This window comes from Ovis canadensis, chromosome 3 (assembly GCF_042477335.2).
Source record: "Ovis canadensis isolate MfBH-ARS-UI-01 breed Bighorn chromosome 3, ARS-UI_OviCan_v2, whole genome shotgun sequence".
NCBI lineage: Eukaryota > Metazoa > Chordata > Mammalia > Artiodactyla > Bovidae > Ovis > Ovis canadensis.
This window is the reverse complement of record NC_091247.1, coordinates 325,844-347,446: the sequence shown is the minus strand read 5'-3', so window position 1 is coordinate 347,446 and position 21,603 is coordinate 325,844. Positions and strand designations below refer to the sequence as shown.

General features: G+C 58.6%; 1 protein-coding gene across 9 annotated transcripts in view; it reads left to right on the top strand.

The window, feature by feature from the left end:
- The window catches only part of EHMT1 (euchromatic histone lysine methyltransferase 1), a 108,681-nt gene that overhangs the window by 37,331 nt on the left and 49,747 nt on the right, over positions 1-21,603 (top strand). For 3 of the 9 annotated variants that reach the window (XM_069579586.1, XM_069579592.1, XM_069579591.1), the window contains exons 2-5: positions 5,164-5,227; positions 9,499-10,055; positions 18,623-18,803; positions 21,439-21,572. In XM_069579586.1, coding sequence (XP_069435687.1) covers positions 5,164-5,227; positions 9,499-10,055; positions 18,623-18,803; positions 21,439-21,572 — 936 coding nt within the window. Of the gene's footprint in view, positions 1-3,116; positions 3,354-5,163; positions 5,228-9,498; positions 10,056-18,622; positions 18,804-21,414; positions 21,573-21,603 lie in introns of all 9 variants that reach the window. The other 6 variants (XM_069579583.1, XM_069579589.1, XM_069579585.1 and 3 more) reach the window with 4 other exon arrangements.

Genomic DNA, 21,603 nt, shown 5'->3' with positions numbered 1-21,603 from the left:
ACTGTTGAAGCCTTGCTTGGAGAATTTTGAGCATTACTTTGCTAGCATGTGAGATGAGTGCAGTTGTGTGGTAGTTTGAACATTCTTTGGCTTTGCCTTTTTTTGGGATTGGAGTAAAAACTGACCTTTTTTAGTCCTGTGGCCACTGTTGAATTTTCCAGATTTGCTGGCGTATTGAGTGCAGCGCTTTCACAGAATGATCTTTAAGGATTTGAAACAGCTTAAGTGGAATTCCATCTCCCGCACTAGCTTTGTTTGTCGTGGTTCTTTCTAAGGCCCACTTGACTTTGCACTCCAGGATGTCTGGGTCTGTGAGTGATTATGCCTTCATGGTTATCTGGGTCATTAAGATCTTTTTTGTATAGTTCTGTGTATTATTGCCACCTTTTCTTAAAATCTTCTGCTTCTGTTAGGTCCAATCAGGTAGATGATTATAAACGGAGAAGTCCTAATTTAAAGTCAGATTATGGCTGAAAACTTTGTTTTAACCCATCATTTTGTTTTGCTTCGATCTGGGACAGAGCTAGACAGGGTTGAGAGAAGTGAAATCATTTCTCTTCTGTGAGCTTGTGACTGAGTGCTGCTGTTCCTTTTTATGCAAAACTGGCTGCTGGCAGCTTGAGTTTTAAAGGCACAGCAGCATTAGAGGCGAGGCTGGCACAGGCTTTGTTAGGTAGAGGCTTGTGCAGACATTTCAGGCCCAGAGAGTATTCTTTTTCTCTGGAGCATCTCTTTCTGTTCATCTGACGGGCTGGTTTGTCCTTCACTGGAGACCCGCCAGCACCTTAGGCTCCAGCCCCGTGAGGACCCTCACCCTCTTGTAGCCGCGTCCTGCCCACCTGCCCCACACTGTGCGTGCCCCTTCTGCCCGGTGCCCCCAGCAGCAGTGCTGGGCTTTGAGTGGGGACGGGTGTAGCCGAGATCCGCGCTTGCCCAGGCCTGGCACGCCATGTGTGTCAGCGTTCCTGGGTGCCTTCGGGTAGATGCAGGGTGAAACGGGCTCACTCTGGCATGATTAGAAGGTGTGTTACAGAATATCCTTAAAGCAGACCTTTTTTCGGGGGAGTTATGAACCTTAGTTTTGTGGGCAGATGTCGCTGGTGGTGGTGGCCGGAGGTGGGTGGTTTGTGCTGAGTTCGTGGGAGTGCTGGGCTGTGCAGCTGTGCCCGCTCTGGTTCATCTCCAGATGCCCCGTTCTTGCCAGCAAGGACCCCGGGGCCCAGAGGTGGTGTCGGTGGTGGCACTGCAGTGGGGATGAGCTCGGTCCCTATACCACTCAGTGCCACCGTCCTGACTCCTGCTCAGGTGCCGACAGCACAGCTCTGGGCACCGTCGGTGAGACTGCCAGGTGAGGTCCCAGAAGGGCCTCAGGCCCCCGAGGCCTCCTGTTTCAGGGAGGGTTGACGAGTGTGGGTGGTGGGCGCTGGGGGGCAGCTGTGATGGGCTGAGGGGTGCCGGGGTCCGTCCACGTGAGGCCACGGTTGGAGACGAGGTGTGGTCCCACCCCGCCCTCGGTGGACAGTGGGACTTGGGGTTCTGGGCTGAGGCAGCTGGCCCCCCTGCCCTACCTGGTGGGGTGGGTCATGGCGGCGTTACTGAGGGGGCAGCCAAGGACGCTCCCGGGAGGTGACACTCCCGGGAGGCGCCACCTCTCCCAGCCTGGGGTCACCCAGCTTCTCGTCTTCCCGACTCAGGAAAGGCAAACTGAGACCCCTGTGCTGACTGAGGTGAACGCAGCTGTGGCTCCTGGCTCCTGGGCCCGCTGGCCCCTCGGTCCCAGCCCCACCCGTGTCTCTACGTCTTGGTCATGCGCTTTCCGGGACATGGGTCCCTCAGCCGCGCTGGGGCCTGTGTGTGTCCTGGCCCCCGTCCGCACGGGGTGCAGGCGCAGAAGCCGGAGGAGCCCCCATGCACGTGGGTGTGGTGTGAGCGCTGAGCACCCTGGGCTGTGGGCTCCGCGTCGGGCGCCAGGCCCTTCACCCCCGGCCGCCCGGGGCAGGGCCCCGCCCCAGCCGCAGGAGCCGTTGTCCAGTGTGCCAGGGCCCTGGGGACGGAGCCTGCGCTCCTGCCGCAAGTCCTCGCTGCCGCCTCTGCCCTCATGCTCGGCTTTGGCCTCTGAGCCCGCGGTGCACGGCCTGCTCCTCGTCTGAAGGCTTTTCTAGCTGCTTTTTACGACAGTCTATTTTGAAAGAATTTCGAACATACAGAAAAGTTCCAAGGTCAGCACAGCGATGCCCGTCTGTCTTTACCGACCTCCACTCTGTCCTTCACACGCGCCCCCGTGTGAACACACCCACAGGCGCGTGTGCAGCGTCCCCTCTGCGCTGCCTGGAGTCAGCTCCGCCTCCTAACGCAGACGAGGGCAGTCCTGACTCACTGTCAGAGCGTGACGGTGCCGCTGTCTGGTCTGCACACAGCTGTCACAGCAACCGCACGTGGACCCAGCACCCGTTCACTGCGTGTGCAGCCGCGCGGTCACACGAGGACACCTTCACGGTGCCTGGTCGTTGCTGTACTTACAGTCCTCTCGCGGTCACTCGTGGTGACCTGTGGACACGACGCTGGTCTCTGTGTGTATACTCAGTCATCTCGTCACGTGTGGTCACATGCGGACACAGCCCCCAGTCTCAGCTGTTGCGTCGTCACACGTGCTCACACGTGCTCACACGTGCTCACACGTGCTTACACGTGCTTACACGTGGATGGGGCACCCAGTCCCTGTGTGTACAGCCGTGTCGCCACAAGGACACAGTGCCTGTCACGGTACGTACAGGCATCAGTGGTCACACGGGGTCACCCCTGGACACGGCACCCCAGTCATTGCATACACAGTGGTCATGTGGACACGGCGTCTGGTCACCTTGTGCACAGCCATTGCGTGGTCATGCAGAGATGGCGCCCGGTGGCCGGGTGTGCACAGCCATTGCGTGGTCACGCAGAGATGGCGCCCGGTGGCCGGGTGTGCACAGCCATTGCGTGGTCACGCAGAGATGGCGCCCGGTGGCCGGGTGTGCAGTCGTCATGATAACCTCTCAGGGTGCTTTCGCACTCTGCCTGGGGACTTGCGGGGACTCCTGGCTCCTCTGGTCTCCAGCTCCCTGTCTTCCTTACCCAAGGGCCTGCGCTGCTTTCCAGAAGCCTAGGGCTGGGTGTCAGGAGACCAGAGACCTGCCCCTTTGTCCGTGACGACCCGGCTTGAGGAGAGCCTGCAGGTGCCCCCGGTACCTGAGGACAGTCTTGCGGGAGATACTGGGAGACTCTGTGAAGGTCGTGTTTCTCGTGAAGCTTCTCCACGAATTGGAGTGGCAGCTTCCACCCCCAGCATGTCTCGCCGTCAGTGGGTGGAATCTCGGGTAAGGAGGAGCCACCCTGTTGGGCTGTCAGCTGCTATTCCTGTTGCTCACTTGATGGACACGAGCAAGCTTCAGGGCTCGGCGATGGGCGTGGAGGCCCGGCGTGCTGCAGTCCACGGGGTTGCGGAGTCGGACGCGGCTGAGCTGACTCGTCTGTCGACGCCGGTGTTCACTCAGCCATCGCTCCCGTCATTACTCATTCTGACGCCCGGGAGCTGCATCCCGCCAGTCTGTCCTGTTCTTGGGCACGGCCCGCCAGCTTTCGGCGCTTCCTTCTTGGGTTAGCCCGAGGTCCTGAGCTGCTCTGTGCCCCGGCTGCCCCCAGCCGGTCCTCTCTCCTGTGAGCCTCGTCCTCTCCATGGAGGCAGCACATGGGATGGTTTCTGTGCGAAGCCCCAGGGCCCCACGCTGCTGGAGCAGCGCTCTGGAGGCGCGCCTGGGGTGGGCTGAGGCTCCTCCTGCAGAGCAGGGCCGGGTTTACCTGCCACCTCACCCCCTGGGGATTGTCACAGCCTCTGCCTGGAGGGGAGCCGGCAGGCCTCAGGTCTCAGCCCGCGTTTTGCTTGGTTCGGGTTTTGTTATGGTTTGGGCTGGGTGTTCCCTGAGCGCACGTGCTGGGGGCAGAGGGCTAGGGTGTGCCAGGTGCGGACCGTCGGGGAACAGGTGTGGCCGCCTGAGGGGGTGTGGCTGGGCCTCCCAAAGTAGCAGGTCGGTGGTGGGGGGGCTGGCCTCAGGGTGCGAAGCGCGGGCTTGTTTGCCGGCCGAAGGCTGGTTCTCCTGATGAGGAGGGCGTGTCAGGCCTTCCCGTCAGGATCTGCTCCTGCCTCCTGGGGCCTCTGGCTTTCCTTGGTGCCTGTCCACGCTCTGGCTTCCTAACTGCGGTGGGGCCGTGTGGCTGGCCAGCGACAGCAGACCAGGCTGTCGTCCAGGCCCCGAATGAGGGGAATGCAGGCTATTGAGAGAGCTGGGGAAGATGCCCACAGCTGTGCCCCCCTGGTGGTACCCGCACAGCCCTCCGAATGTCACACCCTCACAGCCCATCCCCCTCCCGTCACACCCTCATAGCACCCACCGGTCACACCCGCACGGCCCCCCCGTGGCTCTGTCACACCCGCACGGCCCCCCACGCTCTTGCTGAAGGTCACGTGTCTGTGTCTTCACCCCTTTCTGGAGCACAGCTCCCAGGACTTGGCTGAGAAAGGCCCCCGTGGCCCCGAGCACAGAGGTGCCTCTGCCGTCCCGCCCGTCGCTGCTCGCCGGCTCCGGGGGGGTCACCCCGCTGTCCCTGGCCCTGTCGCCTGGGCCCTGCCGTGCTCCGCGCCCCTGGACTGGCTTCCCTGGCACAGGACAGGCGCTCAGGGTCGGGGCCGGCCTGCAGGCCCCTGAGCCCGTGGACGGAGCTCGCCCCTGTAGCGGGGCGCCCCGCGGGAGCGGCTGACCACCCGCTGGGCGCCTGGGCTCGGCAGCGCTGCCCCCCCCCCCCCCGCGTGTGCACGTGGCTCGTAGAACAGCTGGTCCTCGGTCCTTAGGGGTCTTCAGGGACCCCAGCGTCCCCCACTTTGGAAACCCCTGGGTTCCAGACCACTGGTCCGGAATCTGGGAGTGCGAGGGCGGGGCCCTCTGTTGCCTGGAGTCTCCCGGGCCTGTTGGCAGCACCGGCCTCTCCCCGTGCAGCCCGTGTCGTGGGCGTCCTCACGGGCCTAAGGGGCCCAGTCCGCCGTCCTCGCTGGGCTGGTTCTGATGTGAGTGCGACGCCCGTGGGCCGGGGTCCTCTGGTGGAGCGCGACTGACGACTGCTTCTCTTCCGCAGGCGGTTCCGGCGAAGGGGGAGACCAAGCAGGACTGCGGCCTGGGAGCCGAGCTGCTGAGCGGAGGTAAGGGCGCCGGGGCCGCAGGGCGGTCCCTGGGGCGGGGCCCGGGCTCCCGGCCTGCTGGGAGGCAGAGGTCCCAGTCCCCAGGGCACCAGGGCCAGCAGGGGCGGCTGCACGAGGTGCCTAGACTTGGAAGCCCCCCGAGTTGCCCAGCGGTGGAGGGAGGCTGGCAAGGGCCTGGTGCCCAGGGAGCCTCTGGCTGCCCTGCATGGGGCCGCGCTGGGACCGACCGTGGGAGGTGAGCCCACTGTCCCACCCGAGCCTGCCGGTGGCCCTCCTGAGAGCAGCGTCCTGGCTGGACGGCAGCACCCGGGGCCCGCTGCACTCCTGCCCCGGGCGTCTGCCTGCCTCTCGGCTGGGGACGAGACCAGGTGGGGGCCGAGGTCACCCGAGCTTGCGGCTGTGGACGCCCAGCCGGGCCCTGGCCTCGGCACGCAGACGCCGGGCCGAGCCTGCTGTGTGTGGGCAGCCACTCCACCAGGCGCAGGCTGGGCCATCTTGGCAGACATGCAGGGAGACGGGGGCCGTTGTCCTGCGGGGGCCCGGGGCGCCCTGTCCAGTGGCTGAGCCTCCCAGGACGTGGCCTCAGGTGGCCTGCTGGCGGGGAGCACCTTGGGCCCCGGGCTGGCGGCCACGTGCATGTGCGTCCTGAGCTGTGACGGGGACTCCGGTGGCCCTGCTCCCTCGCGGGCAGCGTTTCTCTCACCTTTCACATGCACGGGGTCCTCTTTTGTGACCGCGCGTGCATGCCTGAGGGTGCCTGTGGGGGATGCAGAGTGTGGGCCCTGGGCTGGGGCTGGCAGCAGGCAGCCTCACGCTGGGAGGAAGGACCCGGGGCCCAGGCCACAGGGCAGGGTCGTGTGGGCGACGGCACGTGATCAAAGCGTGTCAGATTCCAGGAGAGCTGCTGGGGCTCTGGGGCCGGGTGGGAGGGCTTGGGGGCCCTTGCTTCCCAAGACTGTCTTGGAGCCCCACCCCTTCCCAGGTCGGAAGCCGGTCCTGGGGGCCAGCTCGTGTCTGCCTTTGGTCCCAGGTGCCTGGCGTGCGCTGATGGACGGACATCCGTGGCCCTGCCTTGCTTACTGCCTCACTCACGCCTGGGGGTGCAGCCCACAGCCCCTCTCTGCTGCCTCCAGCCACCCACCCACTGTCCTGCTGCCCCTCTGCTCCCATGCGGGACCCCTGGAGCCCTGCCTCGGCGCTCTCCTCCGGCTGTGCTCTCCTCTCCCCTGGCATGCTGCCGTCCGTGGGCTCCTCCCCTCTCCGCCCTCCTAGGCCTTTTCCTAAAGAGCTTGAGGGTGCGTGCTGTGGGCTCCTCCTCACGCACGGCCCCCTGAGCCCAGCCCTGGGCTCCTCCCGGGAGCCTCCAGACTGGTTGCCGAGGTGGCTGCCCTCCACCCAGCCCCACAGCACCGGCTCACCGGCCCCGTCTTTCTGGTCAGAGCCGTCCGGGTTTGGTGTGTCCCCCTGCTGACTGCTGACGCTGAGCATTTCTTCTTGTGCTTCTTAGCTTCTGTATATCTTCTTGGCAGAAATGTCAGTTCAGATACTTTGCCCATAAAATTGGTTATTGATTTAAAAAAATTTTTTTTATTTTTAAATTGAAGGATAATTGCTTTACGGAGTTTTGCTGTTCTCTGTCAAACCCTAACATGAATCAGCGATAGGTTTACTTAATATCCCCTCCTTCTTGAACCTCCCTCCCATCTCCCTCCCCGCCCCACCCCCTAGGTTGAGTTCCCTGAGACACACAGCAAATTCCCTTCGGCTATCTACTTTATATATGGTAATGTAAGTTTCCCTTCCCTTGTAGCTCAGTCAGTAAAGAATCTGCCTGCAGTGTAGGAGACCCGGGTTCAAACCCTTGGGAAGATCCCCTGGAGAAGGAAATGGCAACCCACTCCAGTATCCTTGCCTGGAAAATCTCATGGACAGTGGAGCCTGGTGGGCTGCAGTCCACGGGGTCGCAAAGAGTCGGGCACGACTGAGCGACTAATACTAGTACTTCATGTAAGTTTCTCCGCCACTCTTTCCGTACATCTCACCCTCTGCCCCTCCCCGTGTCCGTAAGTCTGTCCTCTGTCTGTTTCTCCATTGCTGCCCTGTAAAAAAATTCGTTAGTACCATTTTTCTAGATCCTGTATATATGTGTTAGAATTTACCTTTCTGACCTAACTTCAGTCTAGGCTCATCCACCTCATTAGAACTGACTCAGATACAGCCCTTGTTATGGCTGAGCAGCATCCCATTGTGTGTGCGCGGCAGAGCCCTTACCCGCGCGCCTGTCGACGGGCACCTGGGCCACGGGCGGAGTTCCTCACGCTGGCCCCGGCATGGGGCGGCCCCTTGCTCAGCTGTTGTGCATAGCGCTTCAGTGACCAGTGGGATGCGTGTGAACTTTCCAGTTTTGGTTTCCTCAGGGTCCATGATTAGGAGTGGGGTTGCTGGGTCATGTGGTGGGGTATTGACTTTTATTGATGAATTGTCAGAGGCTTTTCAAAATACATTTAAGATACAAGTTCCTTATCAAATGCGTGGTTTGCAAATACTGCCTTCCAACCTGTACTTTGGCCACCTGATGCGCAGAGGATAAAATGGTTAGGTAGCATCATCAGCTCAGTGGGCGTGAGTTTGAGCAAACTCTGGGAGATAGTGGAGGACAGGGGAGCCTGGCGTGCTGTAGTTCCGTGGGGTCACAAAGGGTCAGACACGACTTAGTGACTGAACAACCACCTGCAGGTACTCTTTTCCCTTTCTTGACTGTGTTCTTGGAAGCACGATACGCAGTCCGGTCTATCTGGCTTTCTCTGGTTGCCTGCGCTTCTGTTACAGCGTCTGAGAAACCATTGCTTCATAGAAAGTCATAAAGACTTATATCTGTGTTTTCATCTTAGACTTAGATCTTGGCTGCGTTTTCAGTTAATTTTTGTATATGGTGGGAGTCAAGGGTCCAGCTTCCTTCTTTAAGTTGCTTTCCCCGCGCATTTTAAAGTAAGGTTTTGGAGTTCCTCAGTACACTGATTGGAGCTTCAGTTAGGGTATCACTGAACTTGGAGGGTTAATTTGAGGTGACACGCATCTCTGTATTTTTGCCACCTCCATAGAGGCCTTGCATGATCTTGGTTAAATTTTATATCCTATTTTATAGTTTTCTGCCTTTGTGAATGCTATCTTATTTTTTCTCATATTTTCTTCCCCAAAGTTAAGGCTGGCGTAGGAAAATGTCCTTGTTATTTGCGCTTGATTTCAGGTCTGGCAGCCTCTCTGCACCCCTGTTTGATGTGCCTCTGCACCCCATGTGTGCAGGAGAGCTCGCCCCTTGTTGCCAGGCCTCTCACTTCATCTCTGCTCTTGTGGAGCCACCTGGGACCCCACTCTTGTGTAAACCTTAGTGGTGTTACTAGGTGTCCTGACGTTGTTTCTGGTCTTACGTGGAATCCGTGTAGCGTTTCTGAATAAGTTTACGTTTGCAGTAGATTGGCACGTGGGCTTCTCCAAGCTGAGTAGGTTTTTCACCTATTCTGTTTTGCTGAGGATTTTGAGAAATTAATAGCCGTTCATCGATTGCGATTGTGCTTACTGCACTTGGCTTCTGTGCTCAGGCCGCAGCAGTGAGTGCAGGCCTCGCCCCAGGGGCTAGTGCTGCTGTGATGGGCGTGTGGGGGCGCTGTGCTGTTACCTGGGGACGGGGCTGGTGGGTGGTGGGCTCCTGGACATGACCTCTGTCCCCTGCACCCAGTGCTGGAGCTGCGGGCTTTCTCCTGCTGGTGGCACGTGGGTTGCTTTGTTTATCAAGCTGTGGAGGAGATGAGCTTCAGAGACCAGAGGTTTGTTAAGCTCCTGACCGACAGACGGAACGCGTCCTGTTTTCTTCAGGTCTGTTCTTGGGCAGCAGCTCCGGAGACCTTGTTTTCTGTCTGAATCCTCCCCAGTTTTGTTTTCCAGCAGTGACTTTGTTCCTGGAGGATACTACATCTGTGTCACATGTTTGAAGCCTTTTAAAAAGTATTTCACAGACAAGCGGGTGTTTGTTTCGAGGACCGTGGCCCTGCCCCCTCCTCGGTTGGGGCTCGGGGCAGACTGCCCTCCCTCCCGGGGACAGGTCGTCGCCCACTCCATCAACTCGCTGTTGAGACAGACTGTGCTGTGCTTTGTATGTAGTCCGGCTGAAGTCAGATGTTTGTCCGTGAAGTAGACAGTTTCCTGTGAGCACAGCAGTGGGACTCTGTTGGGGTCGCAGGTGGGCACCCCTGACTCTTGTTCTCTTTCTGCAGGGTCACCCATGGCTGCTGATGACGGCTCAGCGGAACAGCAGGGAGGGGAGGCCCCGGTGGCTGCAGACGGGGAGACCAACGGGTCCTGTGACCAGAGCAACGCCAGTGGCCACGCGGCTGCTGTGAAGCACCCTCAGGAGAGCACGCGGGGCAGCCCGCAGGAGGGGGCCGGCCCGGGGGCCCGGATAGCGGAGAATGGGATTCTGGACAGAGACCCCGAGCTGGGGAGGCAGAACCACATCCGCTCTGACGGCTTCCCCCAGAGTCCTGTCGTCGGGAGCAACGGCTACTTCCTTGGCAAGGCCCCCTTGTCTGAGCCGCCACTGCGGGTGGCCAGCGCCCTCGCCTCCTCCCTGCCTGGCCATGCGGCGAAGACCCTTCCTGGTGGGGCTGGCAAAGGGAGGACTCCCGGTGCTTTCCCCCAGCAGCCGGCTGCTGTGCCAGCCAAGCCTGGGGAGGGCAGCAAGGACACAGAGGACAAGAAGGCCCCGGCCCCGGGCGCCGACATCAAGGTCCACAGGGCTCGGAAGACCATGCCGAAGTCCATCCCGGGCCTGGTAACACGTCCCTGTTGGGAGGGCCTCTCCTGTCTGTCTGCTGTTGGTTTCGTGGAGGGGAGAGGCCGGGAAGAGGGCGTCACTCGCCAGGGTTGCCAGCTGGGTCCTGGCGGGTGATTGCCAGCCTGTCTGCGGGGCTTCCCTTGGTGTGCCCAGCCCACGGGTTGCTCCTCCCCCTCTTTGGGAGTCACTTTCTTGGGAGGCTCAGAACCCACCAGCCTCCCTGGGGAGCAGGCAGTGGGGAGGGCAGTTAGGCCTGGAGCTGCTGAGAGCTGTCAGCTCCCAGGTGTGCAGTTACACCCCGGAGTTCCTTGGGCGCGTCGCCTGCTGGTTCCTGAGGGCCTTCCGTGGCTCCCCACGGCCTGACGCGCACCTGAGGCTGAGGGTTCTGCGGTGTCCCCAGCGCCTCCTCCCGGAACCACCCCACCCCCACCTCTTCCCCAGCCCCGCCCCCGGCGCCTCCTCCCCGAGCCCCGCCCTTCCATCACTTCCTCCCGAGCCCCGCCCCCAGCGCCTCCTCCCCGAGCCCCGCCCCCGGCGCCTCCTCCCCGAGCCCCGCCCTTCCATCCCTTCCTCCCGAGCCCCGCCCCCAGCGCCTCCTCCCGAGCCCCGCCCTTCCATCACTTCCTCCCGAGCCCCGCCCCCGGCGCCTCCTCCCCGAGCCCCGCCCTCCCATCCCTTCCTCCCGAGCCCCGCCCCCGGCGCCTCCTCCCCGAGCCCCGCCCCCCCATCCCTTCCTCCCGAGCCCCGCCCCCGGCGCCTCCTCCCCGAGCCCCGCCTCTGCAGCAGCTCATTACCCTGTCCGTCTCCCTCCTGTGTCCCCGGCGCTTCTGTCTTGGTGGTCCTCTCACACGTTGATGTTTTCCATTTTGACAGTTGTTTTTTTCATATCCAGTGTATATGATTAGATTTTAAGTTAAGAATATCTGTGCTCTCAGTTACATTTCTGTTTTATCCTTCAAAGGATAGTTACAGGTCTTCTGTAGTCTTGGTTGAACTGCCGTTTCCTCACGTGGGGCTCTGCTTGGCCTCGGCGCCTCTTGCCTGGGCGGTTTCCCTCCGAAGCCTTCCCGCCAGGAGTGTGCCCACCTTGGTGCTGTGGCTCGCTGTCCCCTGCCCACCCCCTGCCTTCTGTGGCTGGGCTGGAGGTGCTGGGAGCTGGGCCACTGCCCATGCAGTGGCTGGCCCTGGCATGGCTTCTGCTCTTTGCAGGCGCCAAAATGTAAAAACCCTTTAACTAACTCTTCTCAGGGAGCCACACAGGTGGTGCAGAGGGACCCGGGGCACTACCCAGGGCACAGCATCGTGGGCTTGTGTGCCTGCCTGGCACCACGAGGCGCCCTCTGTGGTCACCCCGCCGTCACCCTCCTGCATGTCTGTTGAGCATCATTTCAGATGTTCCATAACGCAGGATCATGTTTCTTTCCTCACTCTGCACCCCCGACCTCGGCAGGCTGTGTCTGCAGGGCCCTCCTTTGCGCGTTGGCAAGTTGTGTGTGTTCTGTAACGCTCGCCCATCCGAGGGTATTTGGCAGGCCCTCAGTTTTGGGCTGCGCCGTTACAGCCTCGCTGCACGCGCGTGCACGTTGCGCCTGGGCCGGCGCCCCTGCTCTGGGGGCGTCGGGCTGCTCCCTTGTCAGGTGCTGGCTTGCAGCCGGGCTTCATCCTTGCGCTTCTGAAGACTTAGTTGTTCATTTTGATGAAGTTCAACCGAAACAGTTCAGTTCAGCTCAGTTGTGTCCAACTGTTTACTACCCCTGTGGACTCCCTGTCCATCACCAACTCCGGAGTTCACTCAAACTCGTGTCCATTGAGTCGGTGATGCCATCCAACCATCTCATCCTCTGCCGTCCCCTTCTCCTCCTGCCCCCAATCTTTCCCAGCATCAGGGTCTTTTCCGATGAGTCAGCTCTTCGCATCAGGTGGTCAAAGTAGTGGAGTTTCGGCTTCAACATCAGTCTTTCCAATGAAGACCCAGGACTGATCTCCTTTAGGATGGACTGGTTAGATCTCCTTGCATTCCAAGGGACTCTCAAGAGTCTTTTCCAATACCACAGCTCAAAAGCATCAATTCTTCAGTGCTCAGCTTTCTTTATAGTCCAACTCTCACATCTGTATGTGACTACTGGAAAAACCACAGCCTTGACTAGATGGACTGTTGTTGGCAAAGTAATGTCTCTGCTTTTCATATGCTGTCTAGGTTGGTCATAACTTTCCTTCCAAGTAGTAAGCATCTTTCAGTTTCATGGTGGTGGTAATTTTGGAGCCCCCCAAAATAAAGTCTGCTGCTGTTTCCACTGTTACCCATCTATTTCCCATGGAGTGATGGGACTGGAAGACATGATATTAGTTTTCTGAATGTTGAGCTTTAAGCCAACTTTTTCGCTCCTCTTTCACTTTCATCAAGAGGCTTTTCAGTTCCTCTTCACTTTCTGCCATAAGGGTGGTATCATCTGCATATCTGAGGTTATTGATATTTCTCCCGGCAATCTTGATTCCAGCTTGTGCTTCACCCAGCCTGGCATTTCTCGTGATATACTCTGCATAGAAGTTAAATAAGCAGGGTGACAATATACAGCCTTGACGTACTCCTTTTCCTATTTGGAACCAGTCTGTTGTTTCATGTCCAGTTCTAACTGTTGCTTCCTGACCTGCATAAGAGTCCTCACGAGGCAGGTCAGGTGGTCTGGTATTCCCATCTCTTTCAGAATTTTCCACAGTTTATTGTGATCCACACAGTCAAAGGCTTTGGCATAGTCAATAAGGCAGAAATAGAACTTATATAGTATTTTTCTGTGAAGACTGTGTTTTTGGTAGCATGCCTAAAAGCTCTTTGGCCAGCCCTAAATCCTGAAGATTTTCTCTAACTTTCGTAGCTTTTTAGTGTTATGTGAACTTTAAGTATATGTGTGTGTGTTAGTCACTCAATCATGTCTGACTCTTTGTGGCCCCATGGGCTATAGCCTGCCAGGCTCCTGCGTCCATGGGATTCTCCAGGCAAGACTACTGGAGTAGACTGCCGTTCCCTTTTCCAGGGGAATCTTCCCGACCCAGGGACGGAACCTGGGTCTCCGAGTTGCAGAGAGACTCTTTGCCGCGGAGCCGCCCGGGAAGCCTGAAGCGCGTGACCTGTCGTGGGTTAGGTTTGCATTAGACTTGAGGCTTAAGGTGAAGTTTATTTATTTGCCTACCGTTTTTTGGACCACCATTATCGATTTTAAAATGCATGTCGGAGGATTCTACGTTATTTATGTATCTCATTGAAATTACGCTCTGACCCCATCCCCACTTGTAGAATTCTGCTCTACCGCAGGTTATTCCCGAAAGTGTTGACTGTCGCCGTCGCGTTCCTCCAGGGAAAAACAGCGGCGTGAAATTCAACTTGAGGAAATGCCTCTGACCGTAGCGTTCATCTGAGGGTAGCTGTGTCCCGTGGAGTGGCTGCGGCCGCTGTTAGCACACAGTCAGTCGCAGCGCTCATCATTCGGTTGGCAGTTGCTGAGCACACTCAGGCTGCTGCAGGGAAAGGAAAGAGAAGGGTGCTGAGGCTTCAGAAGCTGATTTGCTGAAGGCCACGCTCACCTCCTTCACACACTGGTAACTCCTGCTTCCCAGAGCCCTGCGAGAGGAGGGGACTGGAGCTGTGGAGACTGGGGGCCCTCCTGGCTCCCAGGCCCATACCTGGCCTCTCCCGACTCCTGGCTTTTCTGCTCTCCAGACCCTGCTCAGTCTTGTTCCATTTTCTCAGGAAAGCATATTTTATTGAAAATCGAGTTTTGGAAACAAACATGCTGCATGTTTATGACAGGAAATCTACCTTTCGTTAAAAGTTTAAAAACGCAGGGTTTTTCACAGCTGGGCGGCCTCATGTCCCCACGCGAGGCAAAACCAGTTTCCTTTTGGATGGTGGTGTTCACACCATCAGACTCACCAGCTCAGGGTTACACTAGCCCCTGTTCACACAAAGGAGGTGAGGGAGGCCCTGGTGTCCCATGCCGGCACGCTGTGTAGACTGGCTCCTCGACTGACTCGAGTTCGCTCTTGAACCGTGGTGTTGGAGAAGACTCTTGAGAGTCCCTTGGACTGCAAGGAGATCCAACCAGTCCATCCTAAAGGAGATCAGCCCTGGGTGTTCTTTGGAAGGAATGATGCTAAAGCTGAAACTCCAGTACTTCGGCCACCTCATGCGAAGAGTTGACTCACTGGAAAAGACTGTGATGCTGGGAGGGATTGGGGTCAGGAGGAGAAGGGGACAACAGAGGATGAGATGGCTGGATGGCATCACCAACTCGATGAACGTGAGTTTGAGTGAACTCCGGGAGATGGTGGTGGACAGGGAGGCCTGGCGTGCTGCAATTCATGGGGTTGCAAAGAGTCGGACACGACTGAGCGACTGAAGTGAACTGAACATATAATTTACCATTGTAGCCATGTCTAAGTGCCCAGCCGTCACCCTGTCGTCCCAGAGCTTGCTCCTCTCCCCAGACTGGCCCTCTGTCCCTGCTACAGTCACTTCCCTCCCCTCCTCTCCTCCAGCTCCGGCTCTGCCCCACCCCCGCTACACAGAGACACAGACACACACACAGACACACATAGACACACACACACACCTGCCCACCGCTCAGTATCTACTCTGTGTCTCAGATTGACGGAATCAGTGGTGCTTGGTCCTTCATACAAACAAGTTCAAGTTCAGTTGCTCAGTTGTGTCTGACTCGTTGCGACCCCATGGACTGCAGCACACCAGGCTTCCCTGTCTTATCACCAACTCCTGGAGCTTGCTCAAACTCATGTCCATCGAGTCGGTGATGCCATCCAACCATCTCATCCTCTGTCGTCTCCTTCTCCTCCGGCCTTCAGTCTTTCCCAGCATCAGAGTCTTTTCCAATGAGTCAGCTTTTGTTATCAGGTGGCCGAAGTATTAGAGTTTCAGCTTCAGTACCAGTCGTTCCAATGAATTTTCAGGACTGGTTTCCTTTAGGATGGACTGGTTGGATCACCTTGCTGTCCAAAATAGTTTCAAGAGTCTTCTCCAGCACCACAATTCAAAAGCATCAGTTCTTTGGCACTCAGCTTGCTTTATAGACCAGCTTTCATATCCATACATGACTACATGACTCTTGGAAAAAGCATAGCTTTGACTAGAGGGACCTTTGTTGGCGAAGTAATATCTCTGCTCTTTAATATGCTGTTCAGGTTGATCGCAGCTTTTCTTCCAAGGAGCAGGCGTCTTTCAGTTTCGCGGCTGCGTCCCTGTCTGCAGTGGTTCTGGAGCCCAAGAAAAGTCTGTTACTGTTCGTGTTGTTTCCTCATCTATTTGCCAGGAAGCGATGGGAGAAAGGTCCTTCATACGGGGATCTGTCCTTTAAGCGATGGGACAAGGGTCCTTCATACGGGGATCTGTCCTTTAAGCGATGGGACAAGGGTCCTTCATACGGGGATCTGTCCTTTAAGCGATGGGACAAGGGTCCTTCATACGGGGATCTGTCCTTTAAGCGATGGGACAAGGGTCCTTCATACGGGGATCTGTCCTTTAAGCGATGGGACAAGGGTCCTTCATACGGGGATCTGTCCTTTAAGCGATGGGACAAGGGTCCTTCATACGGGGATCTGTCCTTTAAGCGATGGGACAAGGGTCCTTCATACGGGGATCTGTCCTTTAAGCGATGGGACAAGGGTCCTTCATACGGGGATCTGTCCTTTAAGCGATGGGACAAGGGTCCTTCATACGGGGGTCTGTCCTTTAGCGATGGGACAAGGGTCCTTCATACGGGGATCTGTCCTTTAAGCGATGGGACAAGGGTCCTTCATACGGGGATCTGTCCTTTAAGCGATGGGACAAGGGTCCTTCATACGGGGATCTGTCCTTTAAGCGATGGGACAGGGGTCCTTCATACGGGGATCTGTCCTTTAAGCGATGGGACAAGGGTCCTTCATACAGGGGTCTGTCCTTTAGCGATGGGACAAGGGTCCTTCATACGGGGGTCTGTCCTTTAGCGATGGGACAAGGGTCCTTCATACGGGGATCTGTCCTTTAAGCGATGGGACAAGGGTCCTTCATACGGGGATCTGTCCTTTAGCGATGGGACAAGGGTCCTTCATACGGGGATCTGTCCTTTAAGCGATGGGACAAGGGTCCTTCATACGGGGGTCTGTCCTTTAGCGATGGGACAAGGGTCCTTCATACGGGGGTCTGTCCTTTAGCGTCCGGCTTATCCCACGCCACACAGGGCCCTTGAGGGTTGTCTGCACTTTCTCAGTGCATCCCTGCCTTTCAGGGCTGAGCGATACTGCACTGCTTGCGTGTCCGTGTACACACCACACACACACCTGGTTTATCCACTCCCCCTCGTCGGGCACTTGGGCTGCCTCCTCCCTCATCTGCTGTGGACCCACTGGTACAAAGAGCCCTTCTGGCCTCTGCTTTCGGTTCCTGAGAGGGCGCCCAGAAGTGGGATCGCAGGACCGGGTGGCGGTGCCGTTCCCTCGGAGGAGCCGCCAGGCTGCTGTCCGCGGCGTCTGCGCTCTGCCCCCCCCCCCCCCCCCCCACAGCGCGGAGGCCCGTGGCAGCACGTGGTGCTCTCTGTCGCTCGATAGACGCCGTCCCAGGAGTGCGAGGTGGCCCCGCTGCCGTTCTGAGTTGTCTTCCTGATGGTCAGTGATGCTGAGCGTCGTTTCATGTGCTTTTTGGGCCTGTGTGTCTCCTGTGGAGAAATCTCTCTTCATATGCTCTGCCCATTTTTAAGTCAAGTTCTTTGTTGAGATGAGTTATTATATATTCTAGATGTGAACCTTCTATCAGATATATGCTTTGGAAATGTTTTCTCCCATTCTGCAGGTTGTCTTTTCATTTTGTTGGTTGTCTTTTGAGGCACAGAAATTTAAAAAGTCTTAATTGAAGTATAATCGAGTTGCAATGTTATATTAGTTTCAAGTGTACAGCATAGTGACTAAATAGTTTTATATTTTACAAAATGGTCACCAGGATAAGTCTCGTTACAGTTAGTCACCGTGCCGTTTTTGTCCAGCGTTGTTGGCTGTACCCTGCATGCTGTGTGTTAGGCCTCCATGACTTCCTGGAGTTTGCGCCTCGCAGTCCCCTCCGGCTGCTCTGTCCATCCCCCGCCGTCTCTGCCCTCTGTCTGTTGTCCGTGTCTGTGAGTGTGCTTCTTGTCGTGTGTGTGTTGATGCTTTCTGCTTTTGGGTTCTCCGTGTGCGAGGCATCGTGGTGTCCGTCTCCCCGCCTCATCTGGCGGCGCGCCTCTGGGCCCAGCCAGCGCCGTCACTGGCAGCGAGGCTTTGTCCTTCCTTGCGGCCGGGCAGGGTGCCCCTGTGGGTGCTGAACCCCGCGTCCCCGCACCCGTCTCCTGTGGACGGCGCCCAGGCTGCTTGTGCGTCGAGGCCCCGCAGACAGTGCTGCGGTGAGCCTGCGGCGCAGTTACCTTTGGGGACTGGTGCTTGGGGGATTTGGGGGCGAATATCCAGGAGTGGAGTTTCTGGATCATGGGGTGGTTCTGTTTTTAATTTCCTGAGGAGCCCCTGTAGTATCTGCACCAGTTGGCGTTCCCGTTGCTGGGTGCTGGGATTCCGTTTTCTCCACGTCCTCTCCAGCGTTTGTGATTTGCCATCTTGGGATAATGGCCATTCTGTCAGACATTAGGGGCTATCTCGTGGTAGTTTTGATCTGTAAGAAATTTTTGTTTTTACTAAAGTCTGATGTATCTTTTTTCCGTTTGTTGCCTGTGCCCTTGTAACATCGAAGGGGGCGTCCCCAAGCCCAGTGCTGTGACTCTTCCGCCTTGTTTTCCCTACAAGTTTCCTTGTTGAGGCCTTTGACGCGTTGAGTTCACCTGTCAGTGGAGTAAGGCGAGGGTCCCCTGCGTGCACCCTTTTGCAGGCGGCTGCCCCGTTTCCCAGCCCTGTGTCTTGAGGGCGTGCGCCTGCTGTGGGTGCAGGCGCCTGCAGTTCAGCCGCGTCGGGCCGAGGTCGGCCGTCCGAAGGCTGCCGGCCACTCGGGGCGCGTGCGGTGGGGGCACGTGCGTGGCGTCTGGAGTGAAGGTGGGGGTGCCGGCGTTGACCTCGCCCGGGAAGGCTGAGGCCAGGACACTGAGGAAGTGGGTAAAACTCAGCAAAAGAACCTTAAGGCGTGGCGTGGTGAAGCCGTGGGGTGAAGCCCTCTGGGGGAGCGCCCCGAGGGGAAGGCGCTTCCTCAGAGCTTCTGGGGCGTCTCTCGCGAGTCACACACGTCGCCCGGGCCACAGGCTGGCCAGCTCGCTGCCGCTTCCCCTGGAGACACAGACCCTGCTCTCCCCCGCGCCGCCAGCGCGCTGGGGCTGGGGACGGAGGCGGCTGCTCCTGTGCCGCCGGCCTGCGCGCCGGTGCGTCTGCCGGCTGTGCGTCGCTGCCGCCGGTGTCTCTGCCGCCGGTGTCTCTGCCGCCGGCTCGTCTCTGCCTGTGCGTCGGTGTCGGCTGTATGTCGGGGCCGCCCGTGTGTCTGTCAGTCGCGTGTCTGTTGGTCGAGCATCACTGCCGCCTGTGTGTCATTGTTGGCTGTCTCTGTTTTGAAGCCCGCGGCGAGTAAGGACCCCAGGGAAGGCCGGGATGCCCGCGACCGCGAGGAGCCGAAAGAGGAGCTGAGCAGGGGCGCCTCGGAGTCTGCACGCCAGCAGCTTTCACCCCCCTTCCCGTCCCTTCACCAGTCGCTACCTCAGAACCAATGCTACGTGGCCACCGCGAAGGCCCAGACAGGTACAAGGGGCCCGCCGCGCTCCGGGGTGTCCGCCGGCTCCGCCCTCGCCCGGCCCGCGTCGCTGCCTCCGCCGCCCTCCAGCTCCCCGACGAAGGTCGCTTTCAGGCGGACGGTCTGCGGCCGTGGTTCGGTGGGGTGGGCGCTCTAGGTCTGGGGTGGCGGTCAGTTCAGGGGCTGAGTGCCGGGGCCCGGTGCGTGGGCCGGCCCCTCCTGCGTTGGAGGTGGGCACGCCGGGTCCCTGGTGGGCCTTCCTGGAGAAGGGATGGCTCCTGGGGGGCTGCGGGGGGAGAGCCCTGGAGCCCGCTCCCTCTGGAGACTGCACTTCTCGGGACAGATGGGCTCTCCGCCAGGCCTGGGCTTGCAGGCGCGGGGCACTCCGACTGCGAGGGGCCCCCGGTGCTGGCTGGGGCGTCCTCGCGTTGCCTGTCAGTAGATTGATTTCAGACCCGGGTCTCTGTGGCGGAGCCCCCGTCTCGCCACGGGCGCAGTCACCCAGCGGGGGCGCTCGCCTCTGGCCGCTATGGCAGTGCAGGCCTGGGCCCCGTGCTGCGTGCTTGCGCCGCGTGGCGCCCTCTCACATGGCCGCCTGGGAGGTGCTTCTGGCCAGGTGTTTCCCGCCGTCCCCTGGAGCGTCCCTGCGGTCTCAGCTGTCTTCTGGACCGCCCCCGAGGCCCATGTCCTCGCTGTGTCCCCCTGGGGGTGGGGACCCCCGGGTCACCATCCTGTGTGTCTCAGGAGGTGGGGCCTAAAGGACTGTGTGGTCCGTTCCTCCCGCTCGGTGGCATGGGCGTCTGGGGACATCCTCCGGGACTGACCGCCCAGCGCGGCCTCCCTCTCTGTCGTCCCCTCCCGCCTTCCCTGGAGCTTCTGGGGCAGTGAAGGGCTTCCCTCTCCAGCTGTGCCTCTGTCTCAGCTCGTGGGCCCTCCTGTGCGTCTCCTGTCCATCACTGTCATGCTAGGCTGGCTCCTGAGTCCCCTCGCTTCTGAGGACTTCCTGCCTCCTCCAGGTAGACCAGGCCCGTCTTGTCCTTCCTGGTCCTGGGCCCAGCCTTGTCACCAGGGAGCTCACGTTCTGTTTGTTGAAATGCAGTGGTTGGTTAGAAAGCAGGGTCAGTCTGTCTTCCCACCACCCCTCGGTATTATTGTTAAGTAATGATAGAGTCTCAGCCAGATGGACCGGCAGCTCTCTGTGAAGCGGCACCTGTGTGTGTGTGGGGCTTGGCAACAATGTCAGGAGCTGGTGCTTCTGTTGAAAAGCAAAGATCGGGGACTTCCTCGCGGTCCAGGGGTTAGGATTTGATGCTTTCACTGCTGAGGGCGCGGGTTCAATCCCTGGTCAGGGAAGTAAGACCCTGCAAGCCCAGTGGTGCTGGTGGGGAGGGGAGAGCGTAGGGGTGGGGAGAGTTTGGACTGTCTCCGTTTGAGCTCTGTCACTTCCTCATCCGTTCAGGACAAGCTCTCTAAGCAGAAACGCTTAGACTGTAGTACTTTCCCACGGGAGCCCTTCCTGCCTTCTCTGCAGGCGGAAGATGGGGCCCCACAGGCTCAGGATTGTGAATATCTCTTGGTGCCCAGACCCTCCTGCAGCCTGTGGCCCTGCTCCTCGGGGGGCACAGTTTCCCCTGCTCTGCCCGTGGCCTTTCTGCCGCGTGGCCGTGGCTGATTTTGACGGTGCCCGTGTGGCCTGGTCCTTCAAAAACGCCTCCTCTCCTTCTGTGCCACCTCCTGTCCGTGTTAGACTTGCCCGGGACAATCACGATTTCAAGTTGTCCCTTCTTGTTCCCACTTAAAGTCACAGTGGTGAGAACCCTGGAGGGCCTGTGTGTGCTGTTCAGCCTCAGCACATGCTGGGAAAACTCCAGATTTGCATGAAGCTCACAACCTGCCTGCCTCCCAAGATCGCCGGGAGGCCTGCTCGGGGCTCGCCTGTGCCCGTCGCGTGCGTGGATGGTATCGTGTCTCCATGCGCTCCCCTGCAGGCTGCGTGCTGACGGCTCTTGTGTCCTGGCCCCTGTATGAACAGCCGTCTTTTTCTCCAGCGTCCCCTTCCCGTGTTTCATAGAACTTAAACGTAAGGCATTTCTCCCTGTCCTTTGGAGGAGTTCCTCCATGTGAAAGCAGTGGTTTTCAGATTTTTTAAAAAAACAATTCTTGAAACTTCTTACAAAAAGAAAACATCGTAGGGACCTTCATTCCAAAGCAGTGAACCCGGGGCTGCCTTGCCCAGAACATCGTCAGTGGCCACAAGCCCTCCCGCCCCTGCCTGGTCCTGCGGCTGCTGCACTTGCCTGGAAGCCCTGCTCCTGGCCTGTCCGCCCGCCCTCGTGTGCAGGGACAGGCCGCTGAGCAGTCGTGGGGTTCTGACCGAGGACGGAGGGTCCTGGTGACCAGGGCCTGTCTGCCACAGCCGGCTCGCGAGTGCCCTCTGCGCGGCTCAGTGTCCCTTGTGAACAGATCGCGTGGTCCGTGGTGGGGTTTCTGCTTTCTCTGTGCAACTTACGACACTGTTGTGGGTGCTGATGATATTCTGGTGATCAGCCTGCCTTTAAAAACGTTTGAATGGCATTTCTTTTCTTCTCTTGTCCCCTTTTGACTTTTTTTTCTTTTTAGCTTGCTTGCCTTTTGTTTTAGCAGCTGCAGTATCTCGGAAGAAAAAGCGAAGAATGGGGACCTATAGCCTGGTTCCTAAGAAAAAGACCAAAGTGTTGAAGCAGAGGACGGTGATTGAGATGTTTAAGAGTATAACTCATTCCACGGGGGGCTCCAAGGTAAGGGGTGTGCCAGGCCTTGGGGGGCCCT